We start from the raw sequence: 21,439 nt of genomic DNA on the forward strand, positions 1-21,439 counted from the left end.
ATCTTTGCATAGGGCATAATGTTAAAATGATGTAAAAAAAACAATCGGACCAGCAACACTCTGTATTATTCAGTGCCCCATGAAATGACACCATATGTACACTGAGTGTACAGAACATTAGGAACACCTTCCTAATATTGAGTTGCACCCCCTTTTGCCCTCAGAACAGCCTCAATTTGTCAGGGCATGGACTCTACAAGGTGTCGAAAGCATTCTATAGGGATGCTGGCCCATGTTGAATCCAATGCTTCCCACAGTTGTGTGAAGTTGGCTGGATGTCCTTTGGGTGATGGACCATTCTTTATCTACACACAATACCCCATAATGACAAAGCGAGAACAGGTTTTTAGACATTTTTGCAAATGTATTAAAAATAAAATACAGAAATAGCTTATTTACATAAATATTAATCCTTGAGATGTTTCTACAACTTGCAGTCCACCTGTTGTAAATTCAATTGATTAGACATGATTTGGAAAGGCACACACGTGTCTATATAAGGTCCCACAGTTGACAGTGCATGAGAGAGCAAAAAACAAGCTATGAGGTTGAAGGAATTGTCCATAGAGCTCCGAGACAGGATTCTGTCGAGACATACATCTGGGGAAGGGTACCAAAAAATTTCTGCAACATTGAAGGTCCCCAAGAACACAGTGGCCTCATCATTCTTAAATGGAAGAAGTTTGGAACCACCAAGACTCTTCCTAGAGCTGGACACCCGGGCAAACTGACAACCATCTCTGCTGCACTCCACCAATCAGGCCTTTATGGTAGAATGGCCAGATGGAAGCCACTCCTCAGTAAAAGGCACATGACAATCCACTTGGAGTTTGCCAAATGGCACCTAAAGGACTCTCAGACCATGAGAAACAAGATTCTCTGGTCTGATGAAACCAAGATTGAACTCTTTGGCCTGAATGCCAATCGTCACGTCTGGAGGAAACCTGGCAGCATCCCTACTGTGAAGCATGGTGGTGGCAGCATCATGCTGTGGGGGTGTTTGTCAGCGGCAGGGACTGGGAGACTAGTCAGGATCGAGGGAAAGATGAACGGAGCAATGTATAGAGAGATCCTTAATGAAAACCTGCTCCAGAGCACTCAGGACTTCAGCCCGGGGTTGAAGGTTCACCTTCCAACAGGTCAACAACCCTAAGCACACAGCCAAGAGAAAGCAGGAGTGGCTTCGCGACAAGACTCTGAATGCCCTTGAATAGCCCAGCTAGAGCCCGGACTTGAACCCGATTGACCATCTCTGGAGAGACCTGAAAAAGCTGTGCAGCAACGCTCCCCAGCCAACCTGACAGAGCTTGAGAGGATCTGCAGAGAAGAATGTGAGAAACACCCAAAATACAGGTGTGCCAAGCTTGTAGTGTCATACCTAAGACTCGAGGCTGCAATCGCTGCCAAAAATGCTTCAACAAAGTACCTAGTAAAGGGTCTGAATACTTATGTAAATGTGTTATTTAAGTTTTTTAGTTTTAATAAATGTGCAAAATTTTCTAGAAACCTGTTTTTGCTTTGTCATTATGGGGTATTATATGTTGATGTGGGAAAAGTCAAGGGATCTGAATATTTTCCAAATGTTCTGTACACAATCCATGTCTCAATTGTCTCAAGGCATCACATTTCTTCTTTAACCTGTCTCCTCCCCTTCATCTACACTGATTGAAGTGGATTTAACAAGTGACATCAATAAGGGTTCATAGCTTTCACCTGGATGTATTTCACCAGTCTATGTAGGCCGTCATTGAAAAATAAGAATTTGTTCTTAACTCACTTGACTAGTTAAATAAAGGTTACACGTGTCAAATTTCACCTGGATTTACTTCACCAGTCTATGTCATGGAAAGAGCAGGTGTTCCTAATGTTTTGTACAATGGATTGGGTGGAGTAAAAGGCCAGCAACACGCCATATAATTTAGTCTCCCATGAAATGGTATTCTACAGACCCTACTGAGTATTCCCTAGTGCAGCACCTAGAATAGTTTTCACTCTATCAGCCAATACCAGGTCTGGGCAATTCCAGTCCTCGGGGGCCTGATGGGTGTCACACTTTTCCCCCATCCCTAGCGTTTAGACACTTTTTTTTCTATATCATGAATAAATAAGGGTTATTGACACTTTTCTACTATTACATGGGGGGACTTTTATTTTTGAAAATTTCCGAAATTCCGTGACCCGGAAGTACTTCATTAATGTTGCTGACGAGACGCTGATGTCGGCAGGTGGATGATTGATTCTGCTAGCGCTCTCACTGGATCTCCTCAACCAAACAAGTAGCTAAAGGAAATCAATATCAGGTAGCCTACTGCTAACATTTTCAATGTGAGCTTGTAAATTTGGTCTGTAAACTAACGCATTCCATGAATCGTTAGTGGTTGCCGCGGCCTGGCTTTGTTGTTATCCAACCTAGCTAGAACTACACTCCAATCCAACCCGTTTGTGTAGCTAGCTAACTAAATTCAGTGAGAGTTGAAATGTGTCTTTATTTTATACTTAGCCAGCTATCGTTGCATTTTGAGTAAAATGTCTAGTGAGGAATAAGTTAGCTGGCGCTTGGCTAGGTAGTTAGCTAGCTAAATTATCTTGACCAACCGTTGCTAAACTAATTGGCTACCGGTTTGTGTTAATCCCTGTTGGACGGGATGAGTTGTTAACTATTTTAGTTATATATATATATATTTTTGGAACTATCCCACGATCAAGGTTTGTGAAAATCCCCCTGAACTCGTTGGGTCTCCTCTTTTTAGATCCACCTCTAGCTGACCATGTCTGAACCGGGTTCTGGCTGTGGTGTTCCCGCCCAGAGAAGCTCACAGCGGGTTCCAGAGATGGTGTCAGTGAGGCTGGAGGACTGCAGTCAAACAGTGGAACTCAATGTGATTGTCAAAGAGGAGGAGGGATAGAGCGAGGACAGAAACAGTGACTCCGTTGACTCAGGTAAATTCAGGCTAACAACATCATCTTTGGGTTATAAAAATCAGGATCATTGAATTAACCAGCTAATTTTGATTAACAACCCCACATTACCGTTGATTTTCTGGTACATTAAGAAATCTAAACTTATATGTGTGTTTTGGGTTGTTGAGTCAAATTACACCATGCCAATATCAAGCTTCAAGTTATTTCTGAATATTTAGACAAGTTTGTATTTGTATTTATTATGGATCCCCATACTCTTCCTGAGGTCCAGCAAAATGAAGGCAGTTATACATTTTAAAAACATTACAATACATTCATAAGAGTTTTCACAACATACTAAGTGTGTGCCCTCAGGCCTCTACTCTACTACCACATATCTACAACACAAAATCCATGTGTACATGTCCCACCTGTATAATAGGGTGTATTTTTATCTGTTTTTTAAATTATTTCAGTGAAATACGGAACCGTTCCGTATTTTATCGAACGGGTGGCATCTATAAGCCTAAATATTGCTGTTACATTGCAGAACCTTCAATGTTATGTCATAATTATGTAAAATTCTGGCAAATTAGTTCGCAACGAGCCAGGCGGCCCAAACTGTTGCATATACCCCGACTCTGTGTGCAATGAACGCAAGAGAAGTGACACAATTTCCCTAGTTTAATATTGCCTGCTAACATTCATTTCTTTTAACTAAATATGCAGGTTTAAAAATATATACTTCTGTGTACTGATTTTAAGAAAGGCGTTGATGTTTATGGTTAGGTACACATTGGTGCAACGACAGTGCTTTTTTTCGCGAATGCGCTTGTTAAATCACCCATTTGGCGAAGTAGGCTGTGATTCAATGATAAATTAACAGGCACCGCATCGATTATATGCAACGCAGGACACGTTAGATAAACTAGTAATATCATCAACCATGTGTAGTTAACTAGTGATTATGTTAAGATTGATTGTTTTTTATAAAATAAGTTTAATACTAGCTAGCACCTTACCTTGGCTCCTTGCTGCACTCGCATAACAGGTAGTCAGCCTGCCACGCAGTCTCCTCATGGAGTGCAGATTGTTATGAAAACTTGAAATCGGCCCTAATTTATCGGCCATTCCGATGAATCGGTCGACCTCCAGTATGCATCGGTGTCCGAGCTGTGTGCCAGTAGTTTAGACAGACAGCTCGGTGCTTTCAACATGTCAATACCTCTCACAAATACAAGTAGTGATGAAGTCAATCTCTCCTCCACTTTGAGCCAGGAGAGATTAACATGCATATTATTAATGCTCTCTGTGTACATCCAAAGACCAGCCGTGCTGCCCTGTTCTGAGCCAATTGCAATTTTTCGAAGTCCATTTTTGTGGCACCTGACCACACGACTGAACAGTATTCAGGTGCGACAAAACTAGGGCCTGTAGGACCTGCCTTGTTGATAGTGTTGTTAAGAATGCAGAGCAGCGCTTTATTGTGGACAGACTTCTCCCCATTCTAGCTACTGTTGTATCAGTATGTTTTGACAATGACAGTTTACAATCCAGGGTTACTCCATACAGTTTAGTCTCCTCAATCTGCTCGATTTCCACATTATTCATTACAAGATTTAGTTGAGGTTTAGTGAATGATTTGTCCCAAATACAATGCTTTTGGTTTTTGATTCCTTGCCACCTATTCTGAAACTAACTGCAGCTCTTTGTTAAGTGTTGCTGTCATTTCAGTCGCTGTAGTAGCTGACATGTACAGTGTTGAGTCATCCTCATGCATAGACACACTGGCTTTACTCAAAGTCAATTAGACCATGCCAATATCAAGCTTAAAGTTATTTCTGAATATTTCGGCAAGTTAGCTGGCTAACTCATTGATCCTGCTTTGTAGTATACCCCTCAGGCTTCTGAATGTGGGAGGGTGAGTGCCAAAACAAATGTCTGTCGAGTACTCACCAGTGTGCAATGCATTGTAATTTATCTCTGTGTGATACAAAGCAACAAGCCCCTTGTAAAGTATGTTAAGGCTCTGTTAATGTACACACCTTCCAGCTCACATCCCACCAAATTCATGTTGAATCCTGCATTTTTAAACCCAAAAGCCTTTGTTTCCGCTCTGTCTGTTTCTTACCCAATATGTGTTCATATTCTTACAGGAGAGAGCTCGAACCCAGGCTCAGACAGCAAGCCCAGTCCCACAGCATCAGGAAACCGCAGACAGAAGCCCCAACCCTGCTGTAGTGACAGTTGTATTTATCCAACTCGCCACAAATCACACCAACAAACTCCCAAAATAAATAAGACTTACTTTTGCCATCAATGTGGGAAGAGTTTTCAGACACCAAGCAAGCTAAAGGCTCACCAGAGAATGCACATTGGAGAGAATCCTTACCCCTGCTCCCAGTGTGAGAAGAGCTTCAATCATTCAGGAAGACTTAAGGACCATCAAAGAGTACATACTGGGGAGAAGCCGTACCACTGCTCTCTTTGTGAGAAGAGTTTCAGTCAGTTAGGAAACCTGAAGACTCATCAGAAAAATCACAAGCCTTACCACTGCTCCCAATGTGGGAAGAGTTTCAGTGAGAAAGTAAAACTTACGGGACACGAGAGAGCACATAATGGAGAGAAACCTTACCGCTGTACCCAATGTGGGAAAAGCTTAAATTATTATTCAGTACTTAAGGAACATCAAAGAGTACATACAGGGGAGAAGCCGTACCATTGCACACTTTGTGGGAAGAGTTTCAGTTGGGCAACAAACATAAGGAATCATCAGTTAAGACACATTGGAGAGAAACCTACATGTACTCTCAATGTGATTGTCAAAGAGGAGGAGGGTGAACAGAGCCACATTAAGGCAGAAGAGAGAGAAGTAGAGGAAGAGGCTACATAAGCTAACTCCATAGGAATGTAAAGGCACACCTCCTATCCATTGCAATGCTGTCTTCTGTGACAGCCCTCAATGGTGCTGCCCATGCCCTATCTCTTAAAGAAATCCATATCTATTCTACTATTCTAAGTGTATTGGAAGGTAGAAAATAAACTCAAAAAGGTACATACCACCACCTACTTTGTTAGTGTACAAAGCCAAGATTGGTGATTTACTGCCAGCTGCAGTTATGGAACGTTAGCTCCATATAATTCATTGGTTGATCCCTCCTGCTGACCTGGATGGAATTCTGTGATCCTTCCTAAACGCATAAGGGGACCACGTTAGAAACAAGTGATTTTCGCTTTAACGTGTTATCCACTGGATTGTACTCTGTGCTTGTTTTTTCTCAGTAAATCAATAGTAAGTCCCACCCAGTTGACTACTTTAAAATGTTGAAAACCCTCAATGGCGCTGCCTGTAAGCCTTCTATCCACCTCTATGGTGGAGAACAAAGTGCTGCTGGATATGTATGACACAGTCCACTTTAAAAACATATTTGTGTTTTCCACCCCGGTTTACCTGAGACAGGTAGTAAAGTTTTTATTTTTTTCTCTACTGGCTCTGGTGTATTCCATATACATTGCACGAGGGACAATGGAGGGGGAGGAACACGAAGTGCTGCTGGATTTATACGACACAGTCCCTCTCAAAAACTAAACATATTTGGTTAGTAGAGACCTTAATGAATCATTTCCGACCCACTTTAACTGAGACAGGTCCTACAGACAGGTCCTACAGCCCAATATTTTCAACATTGTATTTTTCAATGGACAGACTAGGACAGAAGAGCTGGCTCCCTCCAAAGGAAGGTTGGTGGACCAAGGTCAGACTAGGACAGAAGAGCTGGCTCCCTCCAAAGGAAGGTTGGTGGACCAAGGCCAGACTAGGACAGAAGAGGTGGCTCCCTCCAAAGGAAGGTTTGTGGACCAAGGTTCCAAGGTCAGGCTAGGACAGAAGAGGTGGCTCCAATACCAAATCGTCCCCTAAGCCCTGCACACCATGTACTTGTGTAGATCTGAGAGGAATTGATAACACTGTAGAGGGGGGGGGACCATTGTTAATTGAATTCATCATTCCATTTGGTTGACATTCATGTGAATGGTTTGTGTCTGGACTTTATGGTTTTCTTGCATTGTTGTAAATACAGTGCCTACAGTGCTTTCAGAAAGTATTCATACCCCTTGACTTATTCCACATTTTGTTGTATTACAGCCTGAATTAAAAATTGAAAACATGTTTTTAGAAATGTTTGCAAATTTAGTGAAAATGACATTTGAGATTAGCCTCAGCTAGCTAGCTATGTAGCTGTTTAGCTTTCTAGCACATTCACTCATTTGTTTGTAAACAATAAAACAAGCTAGTTAGATACCACATGTTATTGTCAGACTGTCAATAGAATAGATAGCAAAGCAACATAAAATGACAAGTAACAGTCTAAAAACCACTTGAGGGCAAATACATCTGATTTGTACCTTTGCAGACACAAATCGCATGGCCAGGAATCAGATTTGTATCTGACTTCAAATCACCTACGAAGGTGGTTTGAAATGTGGCTTGAAATATCAGATTCCATGTGCTTTTTTTAGCTGTTCAGACTGCAGGAAAAATAACAGTTTCTAATTAGATATGCAAAAAAAAATGGATTTCAGTCACTTCAAACTGCCAGTGTGAACAAGGTTTTAGACCAGCAGCAGCCAGGGGCAAAACATGGTAGGGAAGAGGATGATTTACGTGACAAAGACTCAGGCCCAAAACAAGTTAAGCCACCCCAGAATCCACTTGGCCGTTTTGATTGCAAAACTAAAGACACAGAGACAGCAACAGAAGAGTAGATGATGGAGAGAGACACCAGACAAGACACAGAGACAGCAACAGAAGAGTAGATGATGGAGAGAGACACCAGACAAGACACAGAGACAGCAACAGAAGAGTAGATGATGGAGAGAGACACCAGACAAGACACAGAGACAGCAACAGAAGAGTAGATGATGGAGAGAGAGACAGATAGCAGCAGAAAATACAGAGAAAGTGACAGAAGAGGGCAGATGGAGAGAGAACATAGATGGGTTGAGCACACAGTAAACTGTATTACTTCAAGCTGCTCTATAGATTCTAATTACACTGAACAAAAATATTAATGAAACATGTAAAGTGTTGGTCCCATGTTTCATGACCTGAAATAAAATATCCCAGACAATCAGATTGGCTCATTAGACAAGTCAGAGTCTATGTTTGAAGTTGTTGAGTGGTTTTTGGCAATACACTGTAGAGTAGAGAGTGTTCCAGAGTAGAGAGTGTTCCAGAGTAGAGAGTGTTCCAGAGTAGAGACCCACAGTAGCTACTGTAATTGAGTACTGGTAGTTTCTGCTGTGGCAGGTGGGAAGGTGCACCATCTCTCTAAATTAATCTCAAAGTGCACCAAATTCATGCATTTAGCTGTTGAAATTCCTTTTTTTTGTTGGGGTAGAATGCCTACTGGCTTTGGGCTAAGACCCCAATGTCTTAAAATCCTATATATTTCTAAATATTTTTTAAATGAACCTTTATTTAACTAGGCAGGAGAACAAATTCTTATTTACAATGACGGCCTACACTGGCAAAACCCGGACGACGCTGGGCCAATTGTGCACCGCCCTATGGGACTCCCAATCACGGCCAGTTGTGATACAGCCTGGATTCGAACCAGGGTATCTGTAGTGATGCCTCTAGCACTGAGATGCAGTGCCTTAGACTGCTGCGCCACTCAGGAGCTGCAAGAGCCCCTACCAGTGAGGCAGAGGTGCTGCAAGAGGTTTCACTCTCTCCAACATCTGTCCACTTGGGAATACAGCGTTATTCAATGTGTTTATATGACTCAATATGCAGACATAAGCTTGTTGCTTTCCTTCCCACCTTTGGGACAACGACTCCCATTCTTAGGGCGGAGACATGAGGATCTAGTCATTATTTAAATACATTATGTTGTTACAGGTATCAAGCTTATGGGCATGTTGCAGCAGTGTTTAGGAGGGAGGTTCCTAGGTGTGAGAAGTGTGCAGAAGGGCATAAGACAAAGGAATGTGTAGCATTGGGGAAAGAAGCGGTACGTGTTAATTGTCTCATGCTCTTCTGCACACCTCTCCCTCCTACACTCTTCTGCAACATGCCCATAAGCTTGACTCCTGTAACAACATGGGGCTGGGGATCAGAAATGTCCGGTGAGAGAGAGGCAGGTTGAGGTTACCAGGGTTAGAGTAGTGCAGAAGTTGTCATATGCTGAGGCAGTGAAGAAAGTAGAGGAAGATGGGTCAAGGGAGAGGGATCCTGAGAGGATCACAGTGGGTAGTAGATCTGTACCAGCACAGAGGGATGGGCCAACGAGTGATATATGCTTCAGTAAGATTGGATTTTTTGAATTTATAGCAATGGATATCTACTGTACTGCAGGGATAGAACATAAGTCGCAGAAAATTGAAGTTGTGGTGGCAGCTGCAGAGAAGTATTTGGTTGAACGAGATTTGACATAAGAGTTACAGGGTGTGTTGAGTGGTGGTGTCCTGTCCTTTCAGGCTGTTGGCCTGAGGTACGACTACATAGATTTAGTGGAGTAGGGTGGTGGGTTTTTAATTAGTGTAGGGTTAGATGGTAGGGTATTTGTTCATCTATTAACTTTAAAGCAAACTATAAGGTAGTTATACTCCAGTCTAGATGGTGGCGGTAATGCAACGTGTATTGGATGCCAACGGCCGTTAAACCACATCGAAGAAGATCCCGTCATACAGATGTGTTTATACCATATAGAATAATACATTGCACGATTCTGATTGCTCTCACTGGATCTCATAATTTGCACTTACATTCAAACAATTACAGAAAATTAATTGTTCAGGTATTTTGATTTTAAATGTGACCTTGTAGTTGGGTATGTAAACTAAGGCATTCCATGGATTTGCAGTGGTTGCCGCGGCCCGTCTTTGTTGTTGTTTTCCCCGCAAGTTAGCCATTAGTCAGCTAGATAGTTCGTTAGTTAGTTACAACCTCCAATCCGTTAGTATAGCTAATGTTAGGTAGCTAACTCCAGTTCAGGGTAACGGTTGAAGTGTGACTTGCGTTTGGTAGCCAGCTATCGTCTCATTGTGAGCAAAATGACTAGCGAGGAATTAGCTAGCTAGCTAAATTAGCTGGACCAACCGCTGCTGAGCTACCTGGCTACCGGTTTATACTAAAATCATTCCATGAATCTGCAGTGGTTTCCACTGCTGGGCCTTGATGATGTTGTCCCAGCTAGCCATTAGCACGCTAGATAGTTAGCTACCTACACCCCTCCAACCCGTTTCTTAAGCTAGGTAGCTAACTCCAGTTCAGGGTAACGGTTGAAGTGTGACTTGCGTTTGGTAGCCAGCTATCGTCTCATTGTGAGCGAAATGACTAGCGAGGAATTAGCTAGCTAGCTAAATTAGCTGGACCAACCGCTGGTAATGGATACCGATTTATGCTAATCCCTGTTGGACGTGATGTGTGGTTAGCTCGTTTAGCAAACGTTACATATGTGTTGTCTTTTCTGTAGCAATCCCACGAAAGATATATTTGTGAAAACCATCCTGAACTATTTGGGTCTCCGCTTTTAGATCTACTCAGCCTACCATGTCAGAGCCGGGTTCTGGCTGTGGTGTTCCAGCCCAGAGAAGCTCACAACAGGTTCCAGAGGCGATGTCAGTGAAGCTGGAGGACTGCAGTCAAACACTGGAACTCAATGTGATTGTGAAAGAGGAGGAGGAGAGAGAAATCAAGGAGGAAGAAAACAGTGACTCAGGTGAGTTCTGGCTGTCCTTTCCCACTAGCACAGACTTTGCTGATAGCTACTTTATTGAGGAAACATGCACTTACTATTATTGAGAAATGTGGTGGTCTCACCTACTTAAGATGGATGCACTAACTGCAAGTCGCTCTGGTTAAGCGCGTCTGCTAAATGACTAAAATGGAAAATGTTCAGACTTCAGAAAATGTTCAGAACATCCTCTTTGACTTGAGTTCAGGCTGTGTTTGGGAGGGAGGACGAATTGCTTTATCCCCAAACATTATAATACTTTATATATTTAATTTGTGTTATCACTGTGTGATTCAAAGCAACAAGCCCCTTGTAAAGCCTTTCTTTCAATGCTCTGTTAATGTACCAGCCCTCTGGCTCACATCCCAACAAATTAAAGAGCAACTGAATGCAAAAAAACAACTTCTCTGGTTGAAAATGGCTTATGTGGCATCGATATTAGTCAAACATTTATTCCACTTTCAATATTGACTAAAGTGTAAGTAGGATAATTTTGGTAATAAAGTATATTCCAAAACAGTTGTAAGATTTGTGTAACTGAGGTCATCACGATGTACATGAGGGTTGTGTTTGGATTCCAATCGTGCCCCACTAACACAACAGTGGTAGACCTGATCACTGACAACGATGAGACAGCCTATAGGGAGGAGGTCAGAGACCTGACCGTATGGTGCAAGGACAACAACCTCTCCCTAAATGTAATCAAGACAAAGGAGATGATTGTGGACTACAAGAAAAAAGCGGACCGAGCATGCCCCCATTCTCATCGACGGGGTTGTAGTGGAGCAGGTTGAGAGCTTCAAGTTCCTTGGCATCCACATCACCAACAAACTAACATGGTCCAAGCACACCAAGACAGTCGTGAAGAGGGCACGACAAAACCTATTCCCCCACAGGAGACACAAAGATTTGGCATGGGTCATCAGATTTTTACAGCTACACCATCGAGAGCATCCTGACGGATTGCATCACTGCCTGGTATGGCAACTGTTCGGCAGCGTACGGCCCAGTACATCACCAGGGCCATGTTTCCTGCCATCCAGGACCTCTATACCAGGCGGTGTCAGAGGAAGGCCCTAAAGATTGTCAAAGACTCCGGCCACCCTAGTCATAGACTGTTCTCTCTGCTACCGCACGGGAAGCAGTACCAGAGCGCCAAGTCTAGGTCCAAGAGGCTCCTAAATAGCTTCTACCCCCAAGCCATAAGACTCCTGAACAGCTAATCAAATGGCTACGCAGACTATTTGCATAGTCTGGGTAGCCATTCCCTTCTCCTAGCTGCCAACCGCCTAGCTCCAAAGCACCTCTCACTCACATGGCTCTCTCAGATATCTCAATTCTTATTAGCCAATGCCCGTCACGTGATCGGGTCCATCTCACAGTCGTCGCAGCTCCAAGGTAGGCTAATAGCGAAAACCGACACATCGGGGTAGGCTGCTAGCGAGACCGACACATCGGGGTAGGCTGCTAGCGAAGACCGCCACATCGGGGTAGGCTGCTAGCGAAGGCCGCCACATCGGGGTAGGCTGCTAGCGAAGGCCGACACATCGGGGTAGGCTGCTAGCGAAGGCCGACACATCGGGGTAGGCTGCTAGCGAAGGCCGACACATCGGGGTAGGCTGCTAGCGAAGGCCGACACATCGGGGTAGACTGCTAGCGAAGGCCGACACATCGGGGTAGGCTGCTAGCGAAGCCCGACACATCGGGGTAGGCTGCTAGCGAAGACCCGACACATCGGGGTAGGCTGCTAGCGAAGCCCGACACATCGGGGATACAACGGTCTTATCGGATTCCAAGACGCATATTAAAGATGTTAGACGAAATGTCCACTTTTTGGTCGACAAGATGAGTAACGAACAGGCTGCTAATTTTACTATGTCAATGTACTATCCCCCCATAGTACAAAAGTTGACCTATTCTATTGGTCAGCTTGTTGTTCTGTGGGAGAAGTAAATATTCCAAACCAGACTATGGGACAGTTGTGGGGTGATGGATCCCAAATGAATCCAACCACTGTACATCAAAACACCCTTTAATAGCAATGAGGCTGATCAGAATGTTTAGTTACATTTTTTTTGTAAAGTATTATTTCTTCACGTTATAAGCTCAGCAATGTGCACACGGCAGTAAATCAAATCAAATCGAAATGTTATTGGTCACACACACATGGTTAGCAGATGTTAATGTGAGTGTAGCGAAATGCTTGTGCTTCTAGTTCCGACCGTGCAGTAATATCTAACAAGTAATCTAACAATTTCACAACAACTACCTTATACACACAAGTGTAAAGGAATTATTAAGAATATGTACATATAAATATATGGATGAGCGATGGCCGAACGGCTTAGGCAAGATGCAGTATATGGTATAGAGTACAGTATATACATATGAGATGAGTAATGTAGGGTATGTAAACATTATATAAAGTGACATTGTTTAAGTGACTAGTGATACATCCAAATGTTAATTATAAAAATGTAATAAGTGGCTAGAGATTGAGTGAGTATGTTGGCAGAAGCCACTCCATGTTAGTGATGGCGGTTTAACAGTCTGATGGCCTTGAGATAGAAGCTGTTTTTCAGTCTCTCAGTCCCCGCTTTGATGCACCTGTACTGACCTCGCCTTCTGGATGATAGCGGGGTGAACAGGCAGTGGCTCGGGTGGTTGTTGTCCTTGATGATCTTTTTGGCCTTCCTGTGACATCGGGTGGTGTAGGTGTCCTGGAGGACAGGTAGTTCACCCCCGGTGATGCGTTGTGCAGACCTCACTACCCTCTGGAGAGCCTTACGGTTATGGGCGGAGCAGTTGCTGTACCAGGCGGTGATACAGCCCGACAGGATGCTCTCGATTGTGCATCTGTAAAAGTTTGAGTGTTTTTGGTGACAAGCCAAATTTCTTCAGCCTCCTGAGGTTGAAGTGGCGCTGTTGCGCCTTCTTCACCACGCTGTCTGTGTGGGTGGACCATTTCAGTTTGTCCGTGATGGGTACACCGAGGAACTTAAAACTTTCCAACTTCTCCACTACTGTCCCGTTGATGTGGATAGGGGAGTTATTTTCCTGACACCACACTCCGAGGGCCCTCACCTCCTCCCTGTAGGCCGTCTCGTCGTTGTTGTTAATCAAGCCTACCACTGTAGTGTCGTCTGCAAACTTGATGATTGAGTTGGAGGCGTGCATAGCCACGCAGTCATGGGTGAACAGGGAGTACAGGAGAGGGCTGAGAACACACCCTTGTGGGGCCCCAGTGTTGAGGATCAGCGAGGTGGAAATGTTGTTACCTAGGTGCGGCCCGTCAAAGTCCAGGACCCAGTTGCACAGGGCGGGGTCGAGACCCAGGGTCTCGAGCTTAATGACGAGTTTGGAGGGTACTATGGTGTTAAATGCTGAGCTGTAATCGATGAACAGCATTCTTACATAGGTATTCCTCTTGTCCAGATGGGATAGGGCAGTGTGCAGTGTGGTTGCGATTGCATTGTTTGTGGACCTATAAGCAAATTGGAGTGGGTCTAGGGTGACCGGTAGGGTGGAGGTGATATGATCCTTGACTAGTGTCTCAAAGCACTTCATGATGACAGAAGTGAGTGCTATGGGGCGATAGTCGTCTAGTTCAGTTACCTTAGATTTCATGGGAACAGGAACAATGGTGGCCCTCTTGAAGCACAGCAGACTGGGATAGGGATTGATTGAATACGTCCGTAAACACACCAGCCAGCTGGTCTGCGCATGCTCTGAGGACACGGCTAGGGATGCCGTCTGGGCCATTAACACGTTTAAATGTTTTACTCACGTTGGCTGCAGTGAAGGAGAGCCCGCAGGTTTTGGTAGTGGGCCGTGTCAGTGGCACTGTATTGTCCTCAAAGCGAGCAAAGAAGTTGTTTAGTTTGTCTGGGAGCAAGACATTGGTGTCCGCGACGGGACTGGTTTTCTTTTTGTAGTCTGTGATTGACTGTAGACCCTGCCACATACGTCTCGTGTCTGAGCCGTTGAATTGCAACTCTACTTTGTCTCTATACTGACGCTTAGCTTGTTTGATTGCCTTGCGGAGGGAATAGCTACACTGTTTGTATTCGGTCATGTTTCCGGTCGCCTTGCCATGATTAAAAGCAGTGGTTCGCGCTTTCAATTTTGCACGAATGCTGACATCAATCCACGGTTTCTGGTTGGGGAAGGATTTAATCGTCACCGTGGGTACCAGATCACCGATAAACTCGCTCACTAAATAAGTGTATACATCAATGTTATTGTCCGATGCTATCCGGAACATATACCAGTCCACGTGATCGAAGCAATCTTGAAGCGTGTAATCAGATTGGTCGGACCAGCATTGAACAGACCTGAGCACGGGCGTTTCCTGTTTTAGTTTCTGTCTTTAGGCTGGGAGCAACAAAATGGAGTCGTGGTCAGATTTGCCGAAGGAGGGCGAGGGAGGGCTTTGTATGCATCACAGAAATTAGAGTAGTAATGATCCAGAGTGTTGCCAGACCGGTTCGCGCATTCAATATGCTGATAAAATTTAGAGAGCCTTGTTTTCAGATTAGCCTTGTTAAAATCCCCAGCTACAATAAATGCAGCCTCAGGATATGTGGTTTCCAGTTTACATAGTCCAATGAAGTTCTTTCAGGGCCGTCGATGTGTCTGCTTGAGGGGGATATACACGGCTGTGATTATAATCGAAGAGAATTCTCTAGGTAGATAATGCGGTCGGCATTTGATCATAAGGAATTCTAGGTCAGGTGAACAAAAGGACTTGAGTTCTTGTATGTTGTTATGATCACCCCACGACTCGTTAATCATAAGGCATAGATAGATGTTTGTTTCTGTCGGCGCGATGCATGAAGAAACCGGGTGGGCTATAAGCTCAGCAATGTGCACACGGCAGTAGGCTATAAGCGCAAATGTTCGAAATTGCATTTAGCGTTTATGGTTAAATAGTTAAAATGTTGACTGCCTCCGCTCAGGTTGCAAGGTGGGTGATGTTGCGGTGCTCAACAGTCACTGGCTTTTCTCTCCTATCTGAATGAACAGTGCCTCTGGTATGACAGAATCAAGCCTTTAGACCTTAATATGAATTATCCTTCATTATATTTGTCAAACATGACAGGCATTAGTCAATACCATAGTCTATCACTTTGATGTGTAGGATAATTATTTCTGTACATTGACATACACTTATGTTTTTCTTAACAGAAGAGCTAGTGTTTATTTGTTGTTTTCAAATCAATTTAATTGTCTATTTTGGTTAATGGCCTTGGTGCCCTGGCAGGTGGCCTTGGGGCCCTGGCAGATGGCCTTGGTGCCCTGGCAGATTGGGCACCTCTTGAAAGCCAAATGGCCTTGCCCCTTAACATCAGGAAACTCCAGGCCTGGTGATCACTCCAGTCTGCCATTGATTTGGGCAAATGGGGAATTGAGACGATGCACACTTGCATCCCAACTGCCATTTGTCAATATTCCAAAATTCCCATTTGCGAACATCTTGTGACCTGTTTTATAACATAATTCGCTATGAAACACTGCCAGACTTACACACTCTGGTAATAGATAGCGAGGAAGTTGTAAGAAACAAAACGGTACCGAAGCACATGTGTCGCCAGTGACTTGATAAGCTGATTGAGCTAACGTGGCCTGCCTGCTCAATGTACCTGCTTCATTGACAAACACAGAGATGGAACTTGGCTGGCTGGCTAGCTAGCTAGTGATTCTAGGAACTAATAAATGTGATTGGTGAAGGGTATGGAACCCTGGTCTCTGGTGGGGAATCTTAAATGTGATTGGTGTAGGGGAGTTTTATCACTACATCACGGCTCTCCACTAATTACAGATTTCTTGATTGATCTGAGATTATTTTGAGGAAGTGGTAGGATATGTTGTTGCTACCGTGACTCAAGAGGGACAAACAACAGTAACTGCCAGAGTAGGATATTCGAACATAACTCACCCACATCAAACCACACCCTGAAAACCGATATCTAGTTTTTTCAGCCGTTATTTAAGGTTAAATCCTGCATTTCTACGCCTAAAAGCCTTTGTTCCTCTTTCTGTTTCTTACCCAATATGTGTTCATATTCCTACAGGAACGAGCTCCAACCCAGGCTCAGACAGCAAGCCCAGTCCCACAGCATCAGGAAATCATAAACAATGCAGACAGAAGCCCCAACCCTGCTGTAGCGACAGCTTTATTTGTCCAACTCACCTCAAATCACTCAAACAGACTCCCAAAATAAAGAAGACATACCTCTGCTCCCAATGTGGGAAGAGTTTCAGTCGGACAGGAGACCTAAAGAGTCATCAGAGATCACACAGTAAAAAGAAGCCTTACCACTGCGCTCGATGTGGGGAGGGATTCACTCAGCTTGGAAGTCTAAAAAGTCACCAGAGAATACATACAGGGGAGAAGCCTTACCACTGCTCTCAGTGTGGGAAGAGCTTTAATCGCTCAGGAAACCTTACAGAACACCAAAGAATACATACAGGGGAGAAGCCTCACCACTGCACCCAATGTGGGAAGAGTTTCAGCCGGGCAGGAATTCTAAAAAATCATAAGAGAACTCACACAGGAGAGAAACCTTTCCACTGCTCTGCTTGTGGGAAGAGTTTTACAAGAGAAGTAAGCCTAAAAAATCATCAAAGAGTACACACTGGAGAGAAACCTTTCCACTGCTCCACATGTGGAAGGGGTTTCAGTGAGAAAGTAAATCTTAATAGACACGAGCGAGTACATAGTGAAGAGAAGCCTTACCACTGCACCACATGTGGGAAGAGCTTTAATCATTCAGGAAGCCTTAAGGAACACCAGAGAATACATACAGGGGAGAAACCTTACCACTGCACTGAGTGTGGAAAGAAATTCCGTTTTGCAGGAGATCTAAAGAATCACCAGAGATCACACAGTAGGGAGAAGCCTTACCACTGCTCTCTTTGTGGGAAGAGTTTCAATCAACCCGGAAACTTAAAAAGTCATCAGCGTATACACATAGAAGAGAAGCCTACCTGTACTGTCAATGTGATTGTCAAAGAGGAGGGTGAGAGGGAAATCAATGATAAGGTAAAGAGAGAAGTTGAGGAAAGTAAAGGTGTAGTTGACCCAGGTACAGCAAGACTACCTGGTCGTGGGAGTTACCCCTGCCCTCAATGTGGGAAGAATTTTAGTTCCTCAAGTAATCTGAAGAATCATCAAAGAGTACACACTGGAGAGAAACCTTTCCACTGCTCAGCATGTGGGAAGCGTTTCCGTGAGAAAGCACACCTTAAGAGACATGCGAGGGTACATAGTGGAGAGAAGCCTTACAACTGCTTCGAATGTGGGAAGAATTTCCGTATGGCAGATACCCTACAGAAACACCAGAGAATCCACACAGGAGAGAAGCCTCACCACTGCTCTCTTTGTGGGAAGAGCTTTAATCATTCAGGAAGCCTTAAGGAACATCAAAGAATACATAGTGGAGAGAAGCCTTACCACTGCTCTCTTTGTGGGAAGAGCTTCCATCATTCAGGAACCTTTAAGAAACATCAGCAAAGTCACATTGGAGTAAAACCTATCTGTAATCTCAATGTGATTGTCAAAGAGGAGGATGGTGACTGTACTCTCAATGTGATTGTCAAAAATGAGGATGGTGACTGTACTCCCAATGTGATTGTCAAAGAGGAGGATGGTGACTGTACTCTCAATGTGATTGTCAAAGAGGAGGAGGAAGACCCAGATACATCAAGACTACCAGATTGTGGTCGTTACCCCTGTTCACAATGTGGAAATAATTTTAGTTCCTCAAGTAATCTAAAGAATCATCAAAGAGTACACACTGGAGAGAAACCTTTTCACTGCTCTGCATGTGGGAAGAGTTTCAGTGAGAAAGCAAACCTTAAGAGACATGAGAGAGTACATGAGAAGGAAAAGAGAGAGGTTGAGGAAGAGGAGGAAACTAGTGGTGTAGTTGACCCAAGTACACCAAGACTACCTGGTCATGGGAGTTACCCCTGCTCTCAGTGTGGGAAGAGTTTCAGTTCCTTAGGTAATCTAAATAATCATCAAAAAGTACACACGGGAGAGAAGCCGTACCACTGCACCCAATGTGGGAAGCGTTTCAGTGAGAAAGCAAACCTTAAAAGACACGAGATAGTACATAGTGGAGAGAAGCCTTACCACTGCACCCAATGTGGGAAGAATTTCCGTGTGGCAGATACCCTACAGAAACACCAGAGAATCCACACAGGAGAGAAGCCTAACCACTGCTATTTTTGTGGGAAGAGCTTTGATAATTTAGGAAGCCTTAAGGAACACCAAAAAATACATAATGGAGAGAAGCCTTACCACTGCACTCAATGTGGGAAGAGCTTCAATTATTCAGGAAATTTTAAGAAACATCAAAGAATACATATTGGAGAGAATCCTACCTTTACTCTCAATGTGATTGTCAAAGAGGAGGAGGAAGATGGAAAAGAGAGAGAAGTCGAGGAGAGAGTAGTGAAGGAAGAGGCTACATAAGCTAACTAGGAAAGGATGCTGTCTTCTGTGTCAGTATGGGATTGGGCAGCACCATTGAGGGTGATCTCCATTTTAAAATAGTCCATATCTTCTATTTCGATGAGTGTATTGGAAGGTAGCAAATAAACTGAAAAGGTACATACCACCACCTATTTTGGTGGAGTGTGTATAATCTGAACAGGTACAAAGCCAAGGTTGGTGATTTACTGCTACTTGCAGTTATGGAATGTTAGCTCAGGAGTATAATTCATTGGTTAACTCCTTCTGCTGACCTGGATGGAATTATACATTCCTTCCTTAACCCACAGGAAGTCCCAACATTTTGACTACTTCAAAATGGTGAAAGTCCTCAATGGTGTTGCTCATTAGACAATACAGTGGAGAAGCCTCACCATTGCTTTCATTATAGAAAATCTCTTATTCACTAAAGCATTTGATATATTGTATATGTATGTGTGTGTATAGAAACTGCGTTCCAGGACACAGATTCATGCTGGGAGTTCATCTGACCGTGGGTTGTCGACAATGCAGCTTTTAAAGGCAATTTCCGACTCTGCGAACATATGCAGTATTTACCGTGAATAACATATACACGATAGTGGGAACATTGCCTTTAAAAGTCGGATTAAATCCCAGCTTCTGTCTAGTCATGGTGAAAACATTACATCTTTCTTCCATTTATTTTCTTCCATTTAGCAGAAGCTTTTATCCAAAGTGATTTATTCTGGATGCATAGCACAGACGACACAAACAATATCTAACACATTAAAGGACCAATCCAAAGTTGAACCAATAACAAAGCGAGGCACCCTTGTTTTGGTATAAAGCTTAGGGATGGACCTGGAGAAATGTAACCACTTTCACATTAATAGACAGAGCTACGGACTGACCAGTCATAATGATCATTTTAGCTATGGACTGACCATTCATGATGTCATAATGATCATTTTAGCTATGGACTGACCATTCATGATGATCATTTTAGCTATGGACTGACCATTCATGATCTCAAAATGATCATTATAGCTATGGACCCACCATCCATGATCTTATAATGATCTGCTATGGACTGACCATTCATGATGTCTTAATGATGATTTTAGCTTTGGACCATCCATCCATGATCTCAAAATGATCATTTAAACCATGTTTTGGGCTATACGGGGTTTGTTTACATTTACAATGTTTCCAAACACTGGAGGAAAACAAGTTTATATTTTGGGGTTCTGATGGAGTGTGACAGTTGAAATAATCTCATGAGGGATTATAAATGAATAGTTTAAGAATCAATAGCGATATACAGTATCATTCATTTATAAGTCTAAAAATGTATGTTACAACTGCAGATCGGCCCTTTAAACACTACAGTATCATAACATATTTACATATATCATTACAACAGTTCACAGTAACAGAGGTCAGATAGGCCTACAGTTTACGTTGTTAAACAATGTTTCTGCTTTACTTTTTCAACTGATGAGTGAGATGTGTAAAGGCACATTGGATCACTATTAGTTGTACAAGGTCATTGATAAGTTGATCTACAATACAACCTGCCCCGCCACCTTCCTGTTGAAACGAGTAGTACAGCATCAAGAGAATAATGCCCTGTGGGCTATCCTATTGAATTCAAAATATGTCCATAGAATCATCCCGCTGGGCACAGACATCAGTTCAATGTGAAATCAACAAAACATTTCACCATGTCATTGGATTTAGGTCAAAAGTTTTAGTGAATTGAAAAAAAAGAGATTCCCTTACATTTAAATACTGTTTTCAAATCCAATCAGTTTTCCATGTTGAAATGACGTGGAAACAACGTTGATTCAACCAGTTTTTGCCCAGTAGGATTATGACAGAATTCAGACATTCTTTTTTTAAGCTCAGGAGAAGGGCTGGTTTGGATTGACATCAGAAGTAAACAATATGAGTGTATTGTTATGTCATAATCTGGATGTAATCTGTGTGTAAAATATTGAATTATAAATACAAACAGAACAAACTGTCTGTGTAATCCCTCTTCTTCATTGACATTGTATTATGTTGGTTGGCATGGCACCCACAACAATGCCTCTATACACTTTCAGGAAGGTCAGGAAAATGGCATCCCTTGAGAAGGCAAGAACGAGATGTATGTTAGAAGGGCAATATTATCATAAGGCAAGGTTCCCTAACTGGCGGCCCGCGGGTGGTTTTATTTGGCCCCCAAGTTTTCTAAATTTAAGAAATCTTTTCCCAAGTATTCCCACGCAAAATAGAGAGAAACATCTGATCGTATACAAATGTAAGCAAGGCTTGAAATTGTTTGTCAAACATA

The 21,439-nt window shown here is 43.1% G+C and overlaps 1 protein-coding gene and 1 long non-coding RNA gene across 2 annotated transcripts; both read left to right on the forward strand.

Moving 5' to 3' along the window:
• Positions 1-2,204: 2,204 nt before the first annotated feature.
• LOC106564032 (uncharacterized) lies at positions 2,205-7,079 on the forward strand. Its single transcript, XR_001319385.2, has 3 exons — positions 2,205-2,300; positions 2,751-2,940; positions 5,058-7,079. It is a non-coding gene; the product is annotated as an uncharacterized lncRNA (long non-coding RNA).
• Positions 7,080-9,520: 2,441 nt separating this feature from the next.
• On the forward strand, positions 9,521-21,127 carry LOC106592426 (zinc finger protein 271-like). The gene is made up of 3 exons (XM_045690609.1): positions 9,521-9,701; positions 10,441-10,625; positions 16,715-21,127. The coding sequence occupies exons 2-3, from the start codon at positions 10,457-10,459 to the stop codon at positions 19,120-19,122; spliced, it is 2,577 nt and encodes an 858-aa protein (XP_045546565.1). The 5' UTR covers positions 9,521-9,701; positions 10,441-10,456; the 3' UTR covers positions 19,123-21,127.
• Positions 21,128-21,439: the final 312 nt, after the last annotated feature.

This window comes from Salmo salar, chromosome ssa12, assembly GCF_905237065.1.
Source record: "Salmo salar chromosome ssa12, Ssal_v3.1, whole genome shotgun sequence".
NCBI lineage: Eukaryota > Metazoa > Chordata > Actinopteri > Salmoniformes > Salmonidae > Salmo > Salmo salar.